The sequence below is a fragment of the Pelobates fuscus genome, unplaced genomic scaffold (genome assembly GCF_036172605.1).
Source record: "Pelobates fuscus isolate aPelFus1 unplaced genomic scaffold, aPelFus1.pri H_1, whole genome shotgun sequence".
In the NCBI taxonomy this organism is placed as follows: Eukaryota; Metazoa; Chordata; class Amphibia; order Anura; family Pelobatidae; genus Pelobates; species Pelobates fuscus.
Window position 1 is genome coordinate 347,965 of NW_026961990.1, and position 15,893 is coordinate 363,857.

General features: G+C 44.5%; 1 protein-coding gene across 1 annotated transcript in view; it reads left to right on the top strand.

Annotated features, from left to right (window-relative positions):
• LOC134585305 (E3 ubiquitin-protein ligase RNF213-like) overlaps positions 1-15,893 on the top strand; it is a 203,694-nt gene that overhangs the window by 21,796 nt on the left and 166,005 nt on the right. Inside the window, exons 4-5 of the mRNA XM_063440726.1 lie at positions 6,965-7,101; positions 9,937-10,032. Coding sequence (XP_063296796.1) covers positions 6,965-7,101; positions 9,937-10,032 — 233 coding nt within the window. The remainder of the gene's footprint in view (positions 1-6,964; positions 7,102-9,936; positions 10,033-15,893) is intronic.

Below are 15,893 nucleotides of genomic sequence, written 5' to 3' on the forward strand. Positions count from 1 at the left end.
ACAATGTTTTTTGAAGAGAGCCATACTAGATCACCAACCTTGTAAGTAGGGGAAGGTCGTCTACCAGTATCGAAAAACTTTTTCTGAGCAGATGATGCATTTTTAAGGTTATCACGTAACCTGAGGAAGAGGGCAGACATGAACGAGTTATGGTTGGAGACGTATGGATTAGAAGAAGGAAGTCCTTGATCGGGGAATGAAGAAGGATGGAATCCGAAATTTGAGAAGAATGGAGTCATTTTGCTACTAGTGTGTACCGAGTTGTTGTATGAGAACTCTGCCATTGGTAACCACGTGATCCAATCATCTTGTAAATGAGAGCAATAACACCGCAAGTATTGTTCAAGACATTGGTTAACTCTCTCTGTTTGTCCGTTGGTTTGAGGATGATAGGCTGAAGATAATTTACGTTGAATGTTGAGGGAGGAACACATCTCATTCCAGAATTTGGAGGTGAACTGTGTTCCTCTGTCTGATATGATTTCTTCAGGAAGACCATGGAGTTTCACGATGTTGTTGATGAATACTTTTGCAAGTTCAGATGAAGAGGGTAATTTCTTTAAGGGAATAAAATGGGACATCTTGGTGAAACGGTCTACCACTACCAGAATGGTGGTATGATGTTGCGAAGGAGGGAGTTCTACCAAGAAATCCATTGAGATGGACTGCCAAGGTCTTTCTGGAACAGGTAGGCTCAGTAATTGACCGAATGGTGGATGATGGTCAGATTTTGATCTCAGACAGGTTGGGCAGTTTTTGACATAAGATTCTATGGTTCTGTCCTGGCGAGGCCACCAGTAATATCTTTTAGACAGCTCCAGTGTTTTTCTTGTACCAGGATGACCAGCCAGAGGGGAATCATGAATCAAGGAGAGTATTTTATTCCTAAGCAAGGGAGGAATGTATAACCTGTCTTTGAAGTAGTACAACCCGTCCTTTTTTGATAGATTGCCTTGTTTGGGAAGTTCAAGATCTTCTTCTTTAAGATGTTTAATATCATCAGTTAATGACGAAATAATACCTATGATTTTAGGAGGTTGAGTTTCGTTTACAGGAAGATCTTGGTGAATTCTGGACAGGGCATCTGCCTTTTTATTTCTGGATCCAGGTCTGTAGATGATTTGAAAATTGAAACGGGAAAAGAAAAGATTCCAGCGTACTTGTCTGGCAGAGAGTGTTTTGTTGGAATGAAGATATTCAAGGTTCCTGTGGTCGGTATAAACAATTACAGGAGTGCGTGTGTCTTCAAGTATGTGACGCCAGTTTTCGAATGCAGCTTTAATACTTAATAATTCTTTTTCTCCTACAGGATAATTTCGTTCAGCAGGAGACAAAGATCGTGAAAAAAAAGCTACTGGATGGAGAGGATCTTGAGGCGTTTGGTGTTGAGAGAGGACAGCCCCGATAGCTGTATCAGAAGCATCCGTTTCCATGACGTAGAGAAAAGCAGGATTAGGTAGTTGAAGAATGGGAGCACTTGTGAATCTCCGTTTTAATTCATCAAAGGCTGCTTGAGCCTCTTCGTTCCAAGCAAAGGACCGTTTACTGCTATTGAGCAGGTTGAGGGGATGAGCAACCTTGGAGTAATTTTTAATGAACTTCCTATAGAAGTTGGCAAATCCCAGAAAACGTTGTAAGTCTTTAGTATTAGTAGGAGTAGACCAGTTGACAATGCAATCTATTTTGGAGGTATCCATACTTATTGAATGAGGGGAGATAACATATCCCAAAAAAGTGATTTCATTGACTTCAAATATACATTTTTCTGGTTTTGCGTATAATTTGTGTGTTCTTAATCTGGATAATACCCATCTCACGTGTTTTCTGTGTTCTTCAAGGTTGTTGGAGTAGATGAGAATATCATCTAAGTAAATGATGACACAAACGTCTAGGAGATCTCGGAAGATATCGTTAATGAAATGCTGAAAGGTTGCAGGGGCGTTACATAGCCCGAAGGGCATGACAAGATATTCGTAAAGACCATATCGGGTTCTGAACGCCGTTTTCCATTCATCATTGGCCTTGATTCTAACAAGGTTATATGCCCCACGAAGGTCAAGTTTAGTGTAGATGGTAGCTGTTCTTAATCTTTCAATCAACTCATTGATCAGGGGAAGAGGGTAACGATTCTTAATAGTTATTTTATTTAAAGACCTGTAATCGATGATGGGGCGTATAGTCTGGTCCTTGTTTCTCACAAAAAACATGCTGGAAGCGGCTGGTGAACAGGAAGGTCTAATGAACCCCTTCCGGAGGTTTTCATCTAGGTATTCCTTGAGGGTTTTTAGCTCTGATTCAGAGAGGGGATAAATATGTCCAAAAGGGATAGGAGCACCAGGAACAAGGTCAATCGGACAATCATAGGGTCGATGAGGAGGAAGTGTCTCTGCTTCCTTTTTACTGAACACATCAGCGAACTCCGAATAGCTGGAAGGTATAGTGGATTCCCTAGTAACATGCAAAATGGGGATGTGTTGTAGACATGTTCTCTGGCAATATGCAGAGTTAAACGTGAGAGAGAAAGGAGCCCAGGTAATAAGTGGGTTGTGAGTCCGTAACCAGTCTATCCCTAATATTATAGGATAAAGAGGAGAATTTATGACATCAAAAACAAGAAATTCAGAATGGACATAATTAGTAGTAGTCCTTAAAGGGACAGTTTCAAGGCGAATGGGCCCCGAGGAGATTAAGGAGCCATCAATAACTCTGACAGAGACGGAATTACGTTTTTGAACACAAGGAATTTTATTTTTTGTAACAAAGGATGAGTCCAGGAACACCCCATTAGCACCGGAATCAATAATGGCCTTAGTCGTAATTCTTTCTTTGTCCCACTGTAATATGAGAGAGACAGAGGAGAAATGAGAGGTTGGTTTAGAAGGAAGTACACTCATTACAGTCGTGGTAGAACCATGCTTACCGCCTCTTGGACGTTTCAATAGGGGACAGTCTGGGACCACATGTTCTTGCGAAGCACAGTACATGCAGAGGTTCAGTTGTCTTCTTCTGGTTCTCTCTTCTGGAGTAAGAGGACTTCTCACAACCCCTATTTCCATAGGTTCAGCGGGAGTTATAGGTTTCTCCGGTGCCTTTGAAGAGGTGAAGGGTTTTTTCCATAGAGAGCTAGTGAGTGATTTCTCAGCTTTTCTTTCCCTAAGTCTTCTGTCGATACTGATTGACAGTTGAATAAGTGTATTTAGTGTAGTAGGTAGTTCAGTTCTGGAGAGCTCATCTTTGACAGCTTCAGATAACCCAATACGGAACTGGTTACGTAGAGTTATGTCATTCCACTGAGTTTCAGGTGCCCATCGTTTGAATTCAGCAATGTAATCTTCAACAGGCCGGTTTCTTTGCTGCAGTGTTCTAATGGTTAAATCTGCAGTCGCTTGTTTGTTTGGGTCTTCGTAAAGGAGAGACATGGCTTCAAAGAATTCATCCAGAGAATCCAATATGGGATCATCATTCTCAAGAAAGGAATGAGCCCAGGCCATGGGTTCACCTCTCAAAAATGAAATAACAGAACAAACTTTAGATCTTTCAGTGGGATATGATCGGGGTTTTAATGCAATCAACAACTTGCAAGAATTGATGAACTCTCGGTATTGGGACCTGTCTCCAGAGAATTTTTCGGGGTTGGAGACAGCAGGGTCACTAGCCGAGTGTGTAACTGTGTGAGGAGTATGGGTTTGCAAGTCCCTTACATAAGTAAGGATTCTTTCATTGGTGATCTGTAGATCTTGCATGCCTTGAGTGAGAGTATCCACTCTTTGGTTTAATCTGGTGATTTCAGAAGTGAGATCTGCTGTATCCATTAATTAGGCTGGATCAATCTGTAACGCTCAATTGTTGATAAGATGGAAACAACTGCAGATTTCTGAGTTTGATAATGTTTATTACTTTAAATAAAAAAGATAATCAAATTGAACTGTCTCTTTAATTCCTGGCAGGTTATAACCAGCAGCGGTGTTTGAAGTTGTTTTAGGTTAAGGTAAATTTAACACAACCAGCGAGAAGTTCCAAATTAGGATGCAGATAATTAATACGTAGGTGTTGGAAACAAGATTATGAGTTGATGTGGAGCAGATAGCGAACCACTTAGATTTAGGATGGTTATATATTAAGTTGAGCCAATCTGGTTTACTTAACTTATGAAGGAGTGATAATCCAAATTGGTGATAGAGATTCCACAGAGAATCGAGGTTGCAGCAGGCAAGAGAATATCCAAAAAACAGTCCGAGGTCGTAGGAGAGGAGAAGGAGGGTAAATGATTAAACAGTCCGGGTCCGATACACAGTAGAAGTAAATATTCAGTTTGAAGTTCGCGGGAGCTTTCGAGTTGATCCAGCACTGTGGTGTTGACGCGGACTCTCTATGAACCCTGGGAACGACCACGTCATAGGAGGGGGAGTGGCCGCGCTCCGAGAACCCGGAAGTCCACGGTTAGCGAATGCCGGAAGGTCTGACAGTCGGTATCCCATCTCTGGGTAAAAGGGCTGTGGTCTTGTAGCTCTGGGGCCTGAGGGCCAGAAGCGGCTGGCAGCACGGCCCCTTTGGCGGCCAGCCCGTCCAAAAACACCCCTAGAGGGGTTTTGTCTAAAGACTCTTCTCATTGATGATTGAGCCTTGTTCAGGGATGTGTATACGTTAACATGTCTGCTTAGTTCTTTGAGAAATTGTTCTCCGAAAAGCTTGCCCTGTGCCATAGGACCTAACTCCTTGGTGCCCAACTCCACCAATTTTCCGTCAATGCGGAGAAGTGCTGCTTTGCGTCGCTCAGATGATAAGGCGACATTGGCATTACCCACAAAACAAAAGCACCTTTGTGCCCATTCCCGCACGTCATGCGCCCATTCGCGCACCATAGTAGGGTCAAATTGATCGGCTTTTGCTAGAGCATCATCAGTCAAGTACATAATTCTGGATAGTGGTCCCACCGAGTCCAGAAGTTTATCTTGAACCCCTCTAAACCCTTTTTCCACGCCTTTTCGTGGGTCACGGCCACCTCGTGACATAAAAGTTGTCATCACTTGGTCAAATTCTGGCGTGTCCGCCACGTGGTCGGGTAGAAAAGGCCTTGGGCATTCTGACCTCAAACGGTTGCGGACCGTTTTGTCCATGGGCTTTCGTAGCCAGAGGTGCATAAACCTCGCTAGGTGGTCAGGAGGTGTCCAATCGCTTGAGCGAGGGTGTCTAATTTTTCTTGGGTCAAAAAGTTTTTGTCCCAGTGGGTCAAGGATGGTGTCTTCATCCTCTTGCGGGTTATCCGCATTATCTTGGTCTTGGGGTTCTCCCATGAATGTGTGTTGCGGAAAAAATGATTGGGATCCGGAGTCTGAACCCCAACCACCTTCATTAGAGTCTGAGTCGTCCGCTTGCCATTCATCTAAAATGGCCATGGGTTTAGTTTGGGACTGTTCTTCATCCGAAGAGTAGTCGTGTTGGGGATTCGTGATGGTGGCAGAAATGGGTTTAGCGCGTTTAGCGGGGTTTTTACTTTTATGTGAGTGGTCTTTTTCGCCTTTCCACTGGCGTTTGCCCGTGAGAGTTTCAGGGCTTTTGTGAGATTCTTGTGCATCAGAATCGGAGTCATGGCGGGATGGGTGGGCTTTAGATGGTTTCCTCTTGTCGGAGCCAGAGGCCATCATTTTGGAGAGGACTTTCTCCATTGAGGCAGAAACGGCCTCGTTCACCATATTTTGGAGATCTGTGGTTTGAGAGGTCTCCATGGTGTCTGGGTATATGATTGGCACAGGGCGTGGTAGAGGTCAGTCTGCTGTATTTTAGTCGATATAGACTGTAGTAATATCGCTATGCAATACCCCAGCAGGGTGCAATAACGTAAATTTTGTATAGTAGTACAATCGGCAGCAGGGTTATTAGAATAAATAATAATAATAATAATAAAACCGAGTACCCCAGCAGGGTCTAGACGGTATAGTAACTGGTCAAATGTAAGCCAGATAACCCCAGCAGGGTTGTAATAAAAATGATACCCCAGCAGGGTATGAGTAGTGGTATGTTGGAGATTAAGCTCCAGCAGGATAGTAATCCGATTTATATAATCACCCCAGCAGGGTGTATAATGTCCAATGTAACCACTAGGCCCCAGCAGGGCAAATAGACCACTTGTTGGGATTTTTAAATGTATTCTGGGCCTCACCCAGTATGACAGAGGTGGCCACAAAGCGACCTCCTTAGCAGCACAATATATAGGGCAGCACCCCAGTCAGGCACAGGTTAATACCTGATGTGCCTTTAAACAGCTTGAGTGACTGACCTCTTGTAGCAGACTGTAGAAAGGCTTGCAGTGTCCGTTGAACTTGCCGTTCTGAGGTTTCGCGGCAATTTGCTGCGGTCCTAAAATGGCGGCCGTAATCTCGCGAGACGCGGGATTAAAAATGGCCGCCGCGAGAAGGAAACCGCGGCTGAAACAGGGCCGCGGAAAACGCGGCGGAGAATAGCCTCCGAGCGGCGGCAAGGTGGGGAAAAAAGAAGGATGCAGGGAAAAAACCCGAGCAGAAAGGAGAGAGGTAAACTACCACTAGGGTGAAGTAACCCCGGTGGTACTAAACATTAGGATAGATAGTAGGATAAAAACGGTTTAGAGACTACAGAAAATAGCAGAATTATATAGATAATAAAAGTTAGATAATAAAATAGTATATCATGAGGAAAAAGGTAAATAAAAACATTCACATGAGGTAAAATAGGGAAGAGCCAAAAACTCTGACCTGTCTGCGATGGAGCAGTAAAGAAAGAGGGGGAGGAGCCTGTTGACTGAAATAATATACTCCCTATTTGCATTTTGATTGGTTAAAACGTTTATTCACTTTCTTTACTGCTATGGAGTTTTAGTAAAGAGAGTAAAGCAAAATATGAAGCCTCCTGTCATGTGATAAAATTGTTAGTATAAGAATTATTACAAGTATACATTGTACCAACAAACATATATCCATTTTTCAAGATCACAACATTTTCACGTCTTTTAACATCTGCTGATAAGAAGGCATTAAATGATGAATTGCAGGACCATGTTCAAAGCATTGAAGTCTTTTCCCTCCAGCAATTTGACACAGAGAGTTCCTTCTTGAAACAAATAAGGTGAGTTCCTTTCTCTGACCTGTTTGAGAGACTCAGACTCAGTTTGGAAAAAATTACTTTTTCATCTTTATAATTGTCCACAACATCATCATGGTTGGTTTTTGTTTATTTATTTTTTTAACGTATGTATGTTCACAGTCCGTGATATTACATGTGCAGGTAACTCTGGACACTTTGGGTATTTTTTTTTTTTAATTCTTTATTTTGTTTGTGCAAAGGTGAAACATGTGGTTTTACACTGCCACAACAGCAGGTGCAACCCGGTAACACATATAGTTGAACATATGGCATTAAAGATAAACATTGCACTTTTTTTGTTTTAAAAAGCAGATTAGTAAACAGGAATATATCGAAATCATTAATAAATGAAAGATATGCAAATATGTACAGCTAATGCAGGCCATCAGAGCAACGATACGATTCGCACACATTTTTAAATGAGAAGGTATTCGTAGGTTGATTTCTCATACGAGTAGGCTGTTTTGCTTTGGCCGTTACTAAGAGCTTAACATACACAATTTTAAGGGGGATAAGATTGACACATAGGCAATATCGCTTTTATAGATATAGACATAGGTTAAACTAAGCTTGTCTTGTATCAGGCTAGGTCTAAGCAGATTACTCATGCTCATATAAGTTATTGTGGTCTGGAGCTGCGATGTATTAGCATTGGTGCCTGATAAGTAACTAACAGTGCGAAGACATTAACTAGTCGGTGCTAACCCTAGTTAAGATATGGTAGAGTAGTGTCTACATATTCTGCTCTTGAGTCGATAACCGCCTGGCCTCTAGGCCGTCCAGCCGCAGTGGCTACATGTTATTTGCTCGGCAAGATCCAGGTACTGACAAAACAGTCGAATTTTGACGCATTAGGATTAACATTGAGGGTTTTTTGTCCCCGGTCTGTATCTCTATTGTTATGCTACTGTGTGGTTTTAAAAGGAAAATGGAACAGGTTTAAGGCACAGCGAAGTAGAGATAGCGCTATGTAACACTAGCTAGTGGGAGCGTTGCCTTTTATACCCCAGTGTATGAGGGGGCCAGGTCAGGGTGTGCTCTTGTGGCTATCCGGTACCCTTCTGTGGCTGGACCTAGTTGTTAGAACTATATACACATTTATAATACTTTTATGTCTTAACGAGGGCTGCGCTTTCCGTTGGAAGGTTAAACTGGCATGCTTGGATATTATGCTTGGTGTATGATCAATATAAAGGGAAGACAGGGACCGTGTCTGCAGCGGTTAGAAAGTGCAACGGTCGTATCTGGTAGGACTTTTACATCTCATTACGTTGCGGGTATAGTCCTATTATGTAGCGGGCATATTGTTGCTATGCCTGCGAATTATAGGGAGAGGAGCTAGCCGGGCACCCCGACATGTGAGTGTTGAGGGGGATGTTGGTTACAAAGCTATCTGCATGGCTAAACGACACAAACTATAATACAAGAGCTGTTTATGTGCGGCATGGCAGCAATGTTCACATTAGAGAGTGAGTGAGTGTGAGTCCACCTGGGTCTCGGTTGCAGGTCTGGTCTGTACCGGGTGTTGTCGTCGGGCAGGGGGGGTGAATATGCTTTTCTTCTTGCGGTGCCTCATGAGTGGGCATGTCCGTTTCTGGGGGGGAGAGTGTGTTTGTCGGTTTAGGAGTTCACCGTCCGTGCCCTCCGGTCTGTAGTGTCCATTGGTGCTGATCGAGCTGTCGTGGCATACAGTCCGGTAGGAGCTTGGGCAATAGGGTTGTGTCTGTGAGTCCGCACTGTGTCTTTACCGGTGTCCGGCGATGAGTCTGAGTCTCTCGTGGGTGCGCAGTGCGTTGCTCTTAGGTTGTGACCGCTGCATAGGAGTCTGGTGTGGCGCCCTGGGGGATGAATGGGGTGATCCGTCCCGGATTCCAGGTGTGAGTGCGAGTTGGTGAGTTGTTGTTGGTTGACCCCTCTTTGGAGATAGAGTCTTGTGGCAGTCCCCAGGGTCTGCAGAATGGTCGAGGCTTCCTGGATGTCCTGGACGGCATACGTGGTTGTCCCCTGTAGTACTGCTAGTTGTCTGCCGGATCGCCAGCGGTAGACGATTTTGTGGTGTTGGAGCACTGAGGTTAGTGGTCTAAGCGACCTGCGCCAGGCTAGAGTGCCCCTGGACAGATCCACGTAGAACGACAGCTCCATGTCCTCGAAGTGGAAGGGGGTTCTGCCCCGGAGGGCAGAGAGGATCGCTGCCTTGTCTCTGGAGTTGCGAAGGGTGATGATGATATCCCTTGTGGCTGTGGTCGGAGCACCTGCTGGTTTGGGTATCCTAAAGATTTCTTCTAGGATAATTGGTGTAGGCTGCTTGCGTGATAATATCGCCGGCAATAGGCGCCCCAGAACTTTTGGCAGTTCGGCCTCGGCACGTGGTCCGGGACTCCCCTTATCTTAATGTTAGTTCTCCGCATGGTATCTTCATGAGTCGCGAGGCATCGCTCGTAGTGCTGGGTTTGCTTTTGCAGGTCCTGTATGGACTGTTGCAATGTGGCGATCTCCCGGGCCTGAGATTGGGAGGCTCCCTCCATTTTGACAATGTCAGGCCTCGTAAGTCTGCGCGGAGCGCTGTCACATCTTCGTGGATGTTTCTTTGCAGGTCCGCTAACAATGCTTTTAAAACCGCTGTGGTACTCGGCTCAGAGTCCGCCTCGTCGTTTAGTCTTCGGTGGCGGGTTAGGAGTGGACACTTTGGGTATTTTATAGGAAAATAAGGGGGAATAAACTTATATGTAAATTTACACTTGTATGTATTGCTGATAGAAAACAAAGTGTAGAATTAAACCATTTCCAAACTCTAATATAGTATTCTTTCCAAATTAGGAATTCTGTCAGAGGTTCCACAAGAAAACAAGTTCTGATAATACAGACAGATTTTGAAGAGAGTACCCAAGGAACTCACCTTGTAGCTTCAGCAAAGTAAGTAATGTATTTTTCTTTATACTTACTAAATGTATTGTCAGGTGATATCATAAAGCTCATTAACATTATAGAATGCAAAAAACAAGCAGTTTTAATTTGCTTCACTAGTATCACCTATATTATTAAATGAGTGCACAATTCCACAGTACAAACATTTTGTGTCAACAGACCCCCTCTAGACTTATTATTCCGATTTTCTACTTCTTTTCTGATGCCATTAGTACATTTTATATGAATCCATTTGAAAACATTTTTAAAAAATTATGTTTTAATATTCTGCACAGGCAGGGCCGTCTTTAATATGGACTGGACCCTGGGCAAACATTTGCTTGGGCCCCCTGAACCCTGTCATCCCCTCCCTGGCATGCAATCATGCCCCCCACCCCAACGCAGAGGCGGACGTAAAGTAGAGAGGGCTCTGGTGCATGAATTATTTTGGGCAAGAGGGGGCAAAAGGTAGATCCCCATCTGTCATGCAACTCCAACAATGCTTTGACAGCTGGGGCGCTACCATTTTCCCATGCATGCAGGGTTGTATGTAGCACTGAGCAGTATTTGTGTGTTTGAGTGTAAGCATGTTTTTGTATGGAGTATGTTTGTGTGAATGTAGGGGTATGTTTGTATGTGGAGATGGCATTTAAATGCAAGTATGCATTTATGTGTAGTGTTGGATTATGAATACACTGGTGTGTTTTTATATAATTTTGTTGTTTAAAAAAAGAGGTGTGTTTATATGTAGTGTTGAAGTTTGAATGCAGGTGTGTATTTGCGTGTAGTGTTGAATGCTGAGATGTATGCACAAATACACATGCCCTGTCACAAACACACACACACACACACACACACACTGTGATACACATACACACACAGAAACACTTGCAGATCACAGATATACACAATCATACAGATGCAGCTATACAGATACATTTACACACACTGACACACACACATACAGACACACAACCTGGCACACATGCAGACACACAGATGCACACACACACAGATACACTGACAACATACAGATACACAGACACACACAATGACAACATACAGACACACAGATATATAACCTGACAAATGCAGATACAAACACTGACACACATGCAGATACACACATTGGCCACATACAGATACATGCACAGGTATACACACTGGCACACACACAGATACATACATACTGACAACATACAGATTCACACTGACACACACAGACACTGTGACAGACATACTGACACTGTGACAGACAAACTGACACTGTGACAGACATACATACTGACACATACACAGACATACTGACTGGCACACCGACATACATACAGACACACACACAAACTGACACACAAAGACATACTGACATACACACAGACATACATACTGAAACACATACATATACTGACTGACACATACATACTGACACACACACAGACATACATACTGACACACACACACACAGACATACTGACACACAGACAGACATACTGACACACAAACACACATACTGACACACACACAGACATACATACTGACACACAGACAGACATACTGACACACACACATACATACTGACACACACACATACATACTGACACACAGACAGACATACTGACACACAGACAAGCATACTGACACACACAGACAGACACTCTTCAGTTTCCTACCTTTGAAAGAGGCTTCCTTCCCTGGGGTCCAGTGTGCTGGCTGGGGTAGTTGGGAGTTGGGGGTCTGGCTCTCCTTCTTCCCCCCATCACTGGGTAGTTTCCTACCTTTGGAAGAGGCTTCCTTCCCTGGGGTCCAGTGTGCTGGCTGGGGTAGTTGGGAGTTGGGGGTCTGGCTCTCCTTCTTCCCCCCATCTCCTTCTTCCCCCCATCACTGGCTCAGCAGCCTCCCGCGCGGCCCGATGTCTTTGAGGTGGGAGGAAGTGATTCGCGGACGTCACTTCCTCCAATGCAGCCGTTAAGCAAGGGCCCGGTCGCGCTGTTAAAGAGCCACAGTGCCGACCGGACCCCTGCTGGAACAAGCTCACTGGGTGGCCCTAAGGGTATGGGCCACCCGGTGGGCCCCCTTAGTGTGCGGGCCCCGGTGCAGCCGCAATACTAGTACCGCAGGCCCATTAGGTAGGGAAATATTAAAAAAAAAAAAATTACATTTATTGCAGGCGGCGGGGCCCACGGGGCAGCTGCTTTGGGCCCCCCATGAGTAACTGGGCCCAGGGCAGCTGCCCCGTTTGCCCCTCCTTAAAGACGGCCCTGTGCACAGGAGAACTATGTGCCCCCTGAGCTACATTGTGTCAGGATTACTATTTGATCCAGCACGTAGAATTGTGTTACACAGGTGACTAATAGGTAACGTATTACCGGGCCTTAGAATGACCGGACTAACGTACCAAAGAATAGTCAGGATAATAGCCGAGGTCAGGGGACACAGAAAGGGACACAATGATAAAGGAAAGCCAGAGGTCAGGGATACCAGAATACAGGGAAGTCAAAATCAAAGCCAAAGTAAAAAAACAGAATAAACTTGAATAAGGAATGCGCTCTCGGACAACCACTAAGGAAACCACGACAGGGCAATGAGGAAAGGTAATTCTAGGTTTAAATACCTGCTTTACTTTTCCGATTGGCTGAGATCGCTCTTTGACCCCAAAACGTGGGCACGCGTGCATGACGTCACGTGCAAGCCAATGTCGTTAATCACGTGAGCGGACGTGGGGGTATAATTAGCCATGGATATGCAGCGGCCGGCGTCTATTAACATGCCGCAAGTGTTAGTTATGCAGATGCATGGCCGCTGACCGCAAGGTGAGGACGAATATTGTGGCAAACCTAGCCACTTCTGTAATATTGGACTTTACTTGCCATAAAGGTTGTCTGTATTATCTGCTGTGTAACTATGTATTTTCTGCTGTATATACTGTGTCCCTGGTAATTCGTATGCTAACAGCCGTAAGCCGCTAGCATTCAGTCATTTCGTTTCACGAACAGCGACTATCCGGGCCGTTCGTGAAACGAATACGGACCCCCCTGATAGCCCACCCATTAAGGGACGTGTGGCGCTCGTTAACCAATTGCAACAATGTTGCAATCGGTAATTAAGTGTAATCCTAGGTGGCCGTCGTTCGGCTACCGACCACGCGGCGGTCGGCCATCTTGGATTCTTTGTTCCCCAGGGGTGTTTTGTCGTCGAGCGCGAACTAAAAACGGCTGCTCGACGACACGAACACCGCTACACTTCCAGGCCGTTCGGGAACTCCGGTATTCTCCTATTATGTCTCCCCTTTGTATTCGGTACGTTTGGAACAAAGTTAATAAATGAATGTATTTCATGCGGCGTTCGGTGAGTTTAGCTGGGATCTGAGCGGTATTCACACGAAATGTACCCGCAAACCCCAGCTATCTACCGAACACCGGTTCGTGCAAATCAGACGAATATTGTTAAAGTTGTATATTTTAAGGTAAATTGAGGGTTCTGCTGCACGAGGGGATAATCCACTTAACAGCCTATTTCAGTGGGAGTATCCCTCTTGTGCAGCGGTGCCTGATGGGAGAAATGTATCAACGGTTAAGTCCCCCATGTAGTCCCTTACTGTATCACCCCTGCTTTGTCAGTAAGGAAACCCCTTGCATGGGGACTTGCATAAATACTGGAAGTTCTGAATAAAGCTGGTAGTTGACTCCCAGACTGTGTTTCATCCGGTTATTGGGAGGATTGGGGATATTGCCTTACTTTTCAGCGCTGACTGTGGATTTACCTGTTATACCAGCGGAAATTGTGGATTTTAATATTGCACTCCGCTACAAATATGTTACATTATCCCCCACCTGAAGACAGCCCACTGGGTAGGCAGGACCAGGTTTAAGAGGAAATTTAGCATGACAATAGTGAATCTTGCGGCCAGCATGTATATCAGAGGCCAGGACCCAAGAACGGTCAGCCAGTCCATAACCTTTCCAATCCACTAAGTACTGCATAGGGCCCCAAGAAACCCTGGAAATCAATTATGGAGGAGACCTCAAACTCCTCCTGTCCAGAAACAACCAAGGGAGGAGGAGGGACACTTGGGAAAGTATATTTATTGCAAATAACAGGTTTGAGTAAAGATACATGAAAAGTATTAGGAATTCTCAAGGAGGCCGGAAGGCCAAGAGAATAAGAAACAGGATTGAGTCTTTGAAGGATACGAAAAGGACGAAAGAACCTAGGAGCAAACTTAATGCTATGGACTTTAAGCCTGATGTTGCACGAAGATAACCAAACCCTCTCACCCACTTGGTAAACAGGGTTGGCACCTCGCCGTTTATCAGCATAATGCTTGAAACAGTCAGCAGCAGTCCCGGGAGCGGAGTGAACTTTTACCCAGGTATCACGAATGGAAGCAAGACGGTCATCCAAAGCAGGAATAGCGGTGTCAGAAAAAACAGCCGGGAGGACAGTAGGGTGCCGGCCATTATTAACAAAAAAGGGGCTATGACCAGAGGAGTCATGGTCAGCATTGTTCCTAGCAAACTCTGCCCATGGTAGTAATTCGGACCAATTGTCTTGAGTGCTATTAACAAAACAACGCAAATATAGTTCCAAAGGCTGGTTAGCCCTCTCAGCCGTGCCATAGGTGTGGGGGTGGTGGGAGAATGAAAAAGATAATTCAATCCCCAATTGCTTATTGAAAGCCCTCCAAAACTGGGATACAAATTGAGAATCTCTATCAGATACAGTATTGTGAGAAATGCCATGCAGACGGACAATCTCACGTATAAAGATCAGCACCAGGTCTTGTGATGATGGCAATTTATTGAGTAGGATGAATTGAGCCATTTTAGAAAAACGGTCAATAACCATGAGAATAGTGCTATAGCCATTAGAATTAGGAAGTTCGACAATGAAATCCATGGACAAATGGGACCAGGAATGGGAAGAGGTTGTAATAAGCCACAAGGAAGTTTATGAGGTACTTTAGAAACTGCACAAACAGAACAGGCCTGCACATACTCCTTAACATCTTTCCTGAGGGAATCCCACCAAAATGATCTCATGATCGCGGATGGGGATTTATTAATTCCCGGGTGTCCAGCAGTCACGTTGTTATGGAACACTTTCATGACATTTACCCTTTCACCCAATGGAACGAAGAATTTGTCTTGTGGTTTACTGCAGGGCTTGTGAGACTGAGCCTCCATGATGGTGCCAAGCAGTGGAGAAAACATGGAAAGGACAGTGGAAGCAATGATACACTCAGGGGGAATGATATGGGATGTTTCTTGTTCCTGTATAGACTCAGTATCAAACTGTCTAGATAAGGCGTCGGCCTTAACATTTTTAGAACCAGGTCTATACGTTATAAGAAAGTTAAAGCGAGAAATGAACAGTGACCATCTAACTTGTCTTGAAGATAATCCCTTGGCATCTCCTATGTAAGCCATTTTTTTATTATTATGATTTTTTTTTAATTCTTTATTTTTCTGTACTCGGTTGTACAAATAAATGACATCTGACATCTCAGCGTATTTTCAACTTTCAAGCATGTAACTGTAACAATTGTTCTGACATAATTGGAGGTGGTTAACAGGGTGTTCTTTGACATGTGTTTGGTAGGCACATTGTTGTTTTTTTTGGGTCAGGTTAGGTGACATGCCCAGGGCTTGTAAAATGTATGCAAGTTAAGTGTTGGTCTGTGTTGCGCTCCCGGGATACTACAGGCTTAAGGTTAAAGGTGTGCTCCTGTAGTTTCAGGAGGATGCAGTGCTGCATTGGAGCTTGCTCGTGCGTAATATCAGGTTGGTTGTTGTGTGTAAGTAGTGTCAGGGTGTGTACGTCCTGTGGGCCTTATGTGCAGTGCGAGAATCAGGTTTGATTGAGTTGTAGTC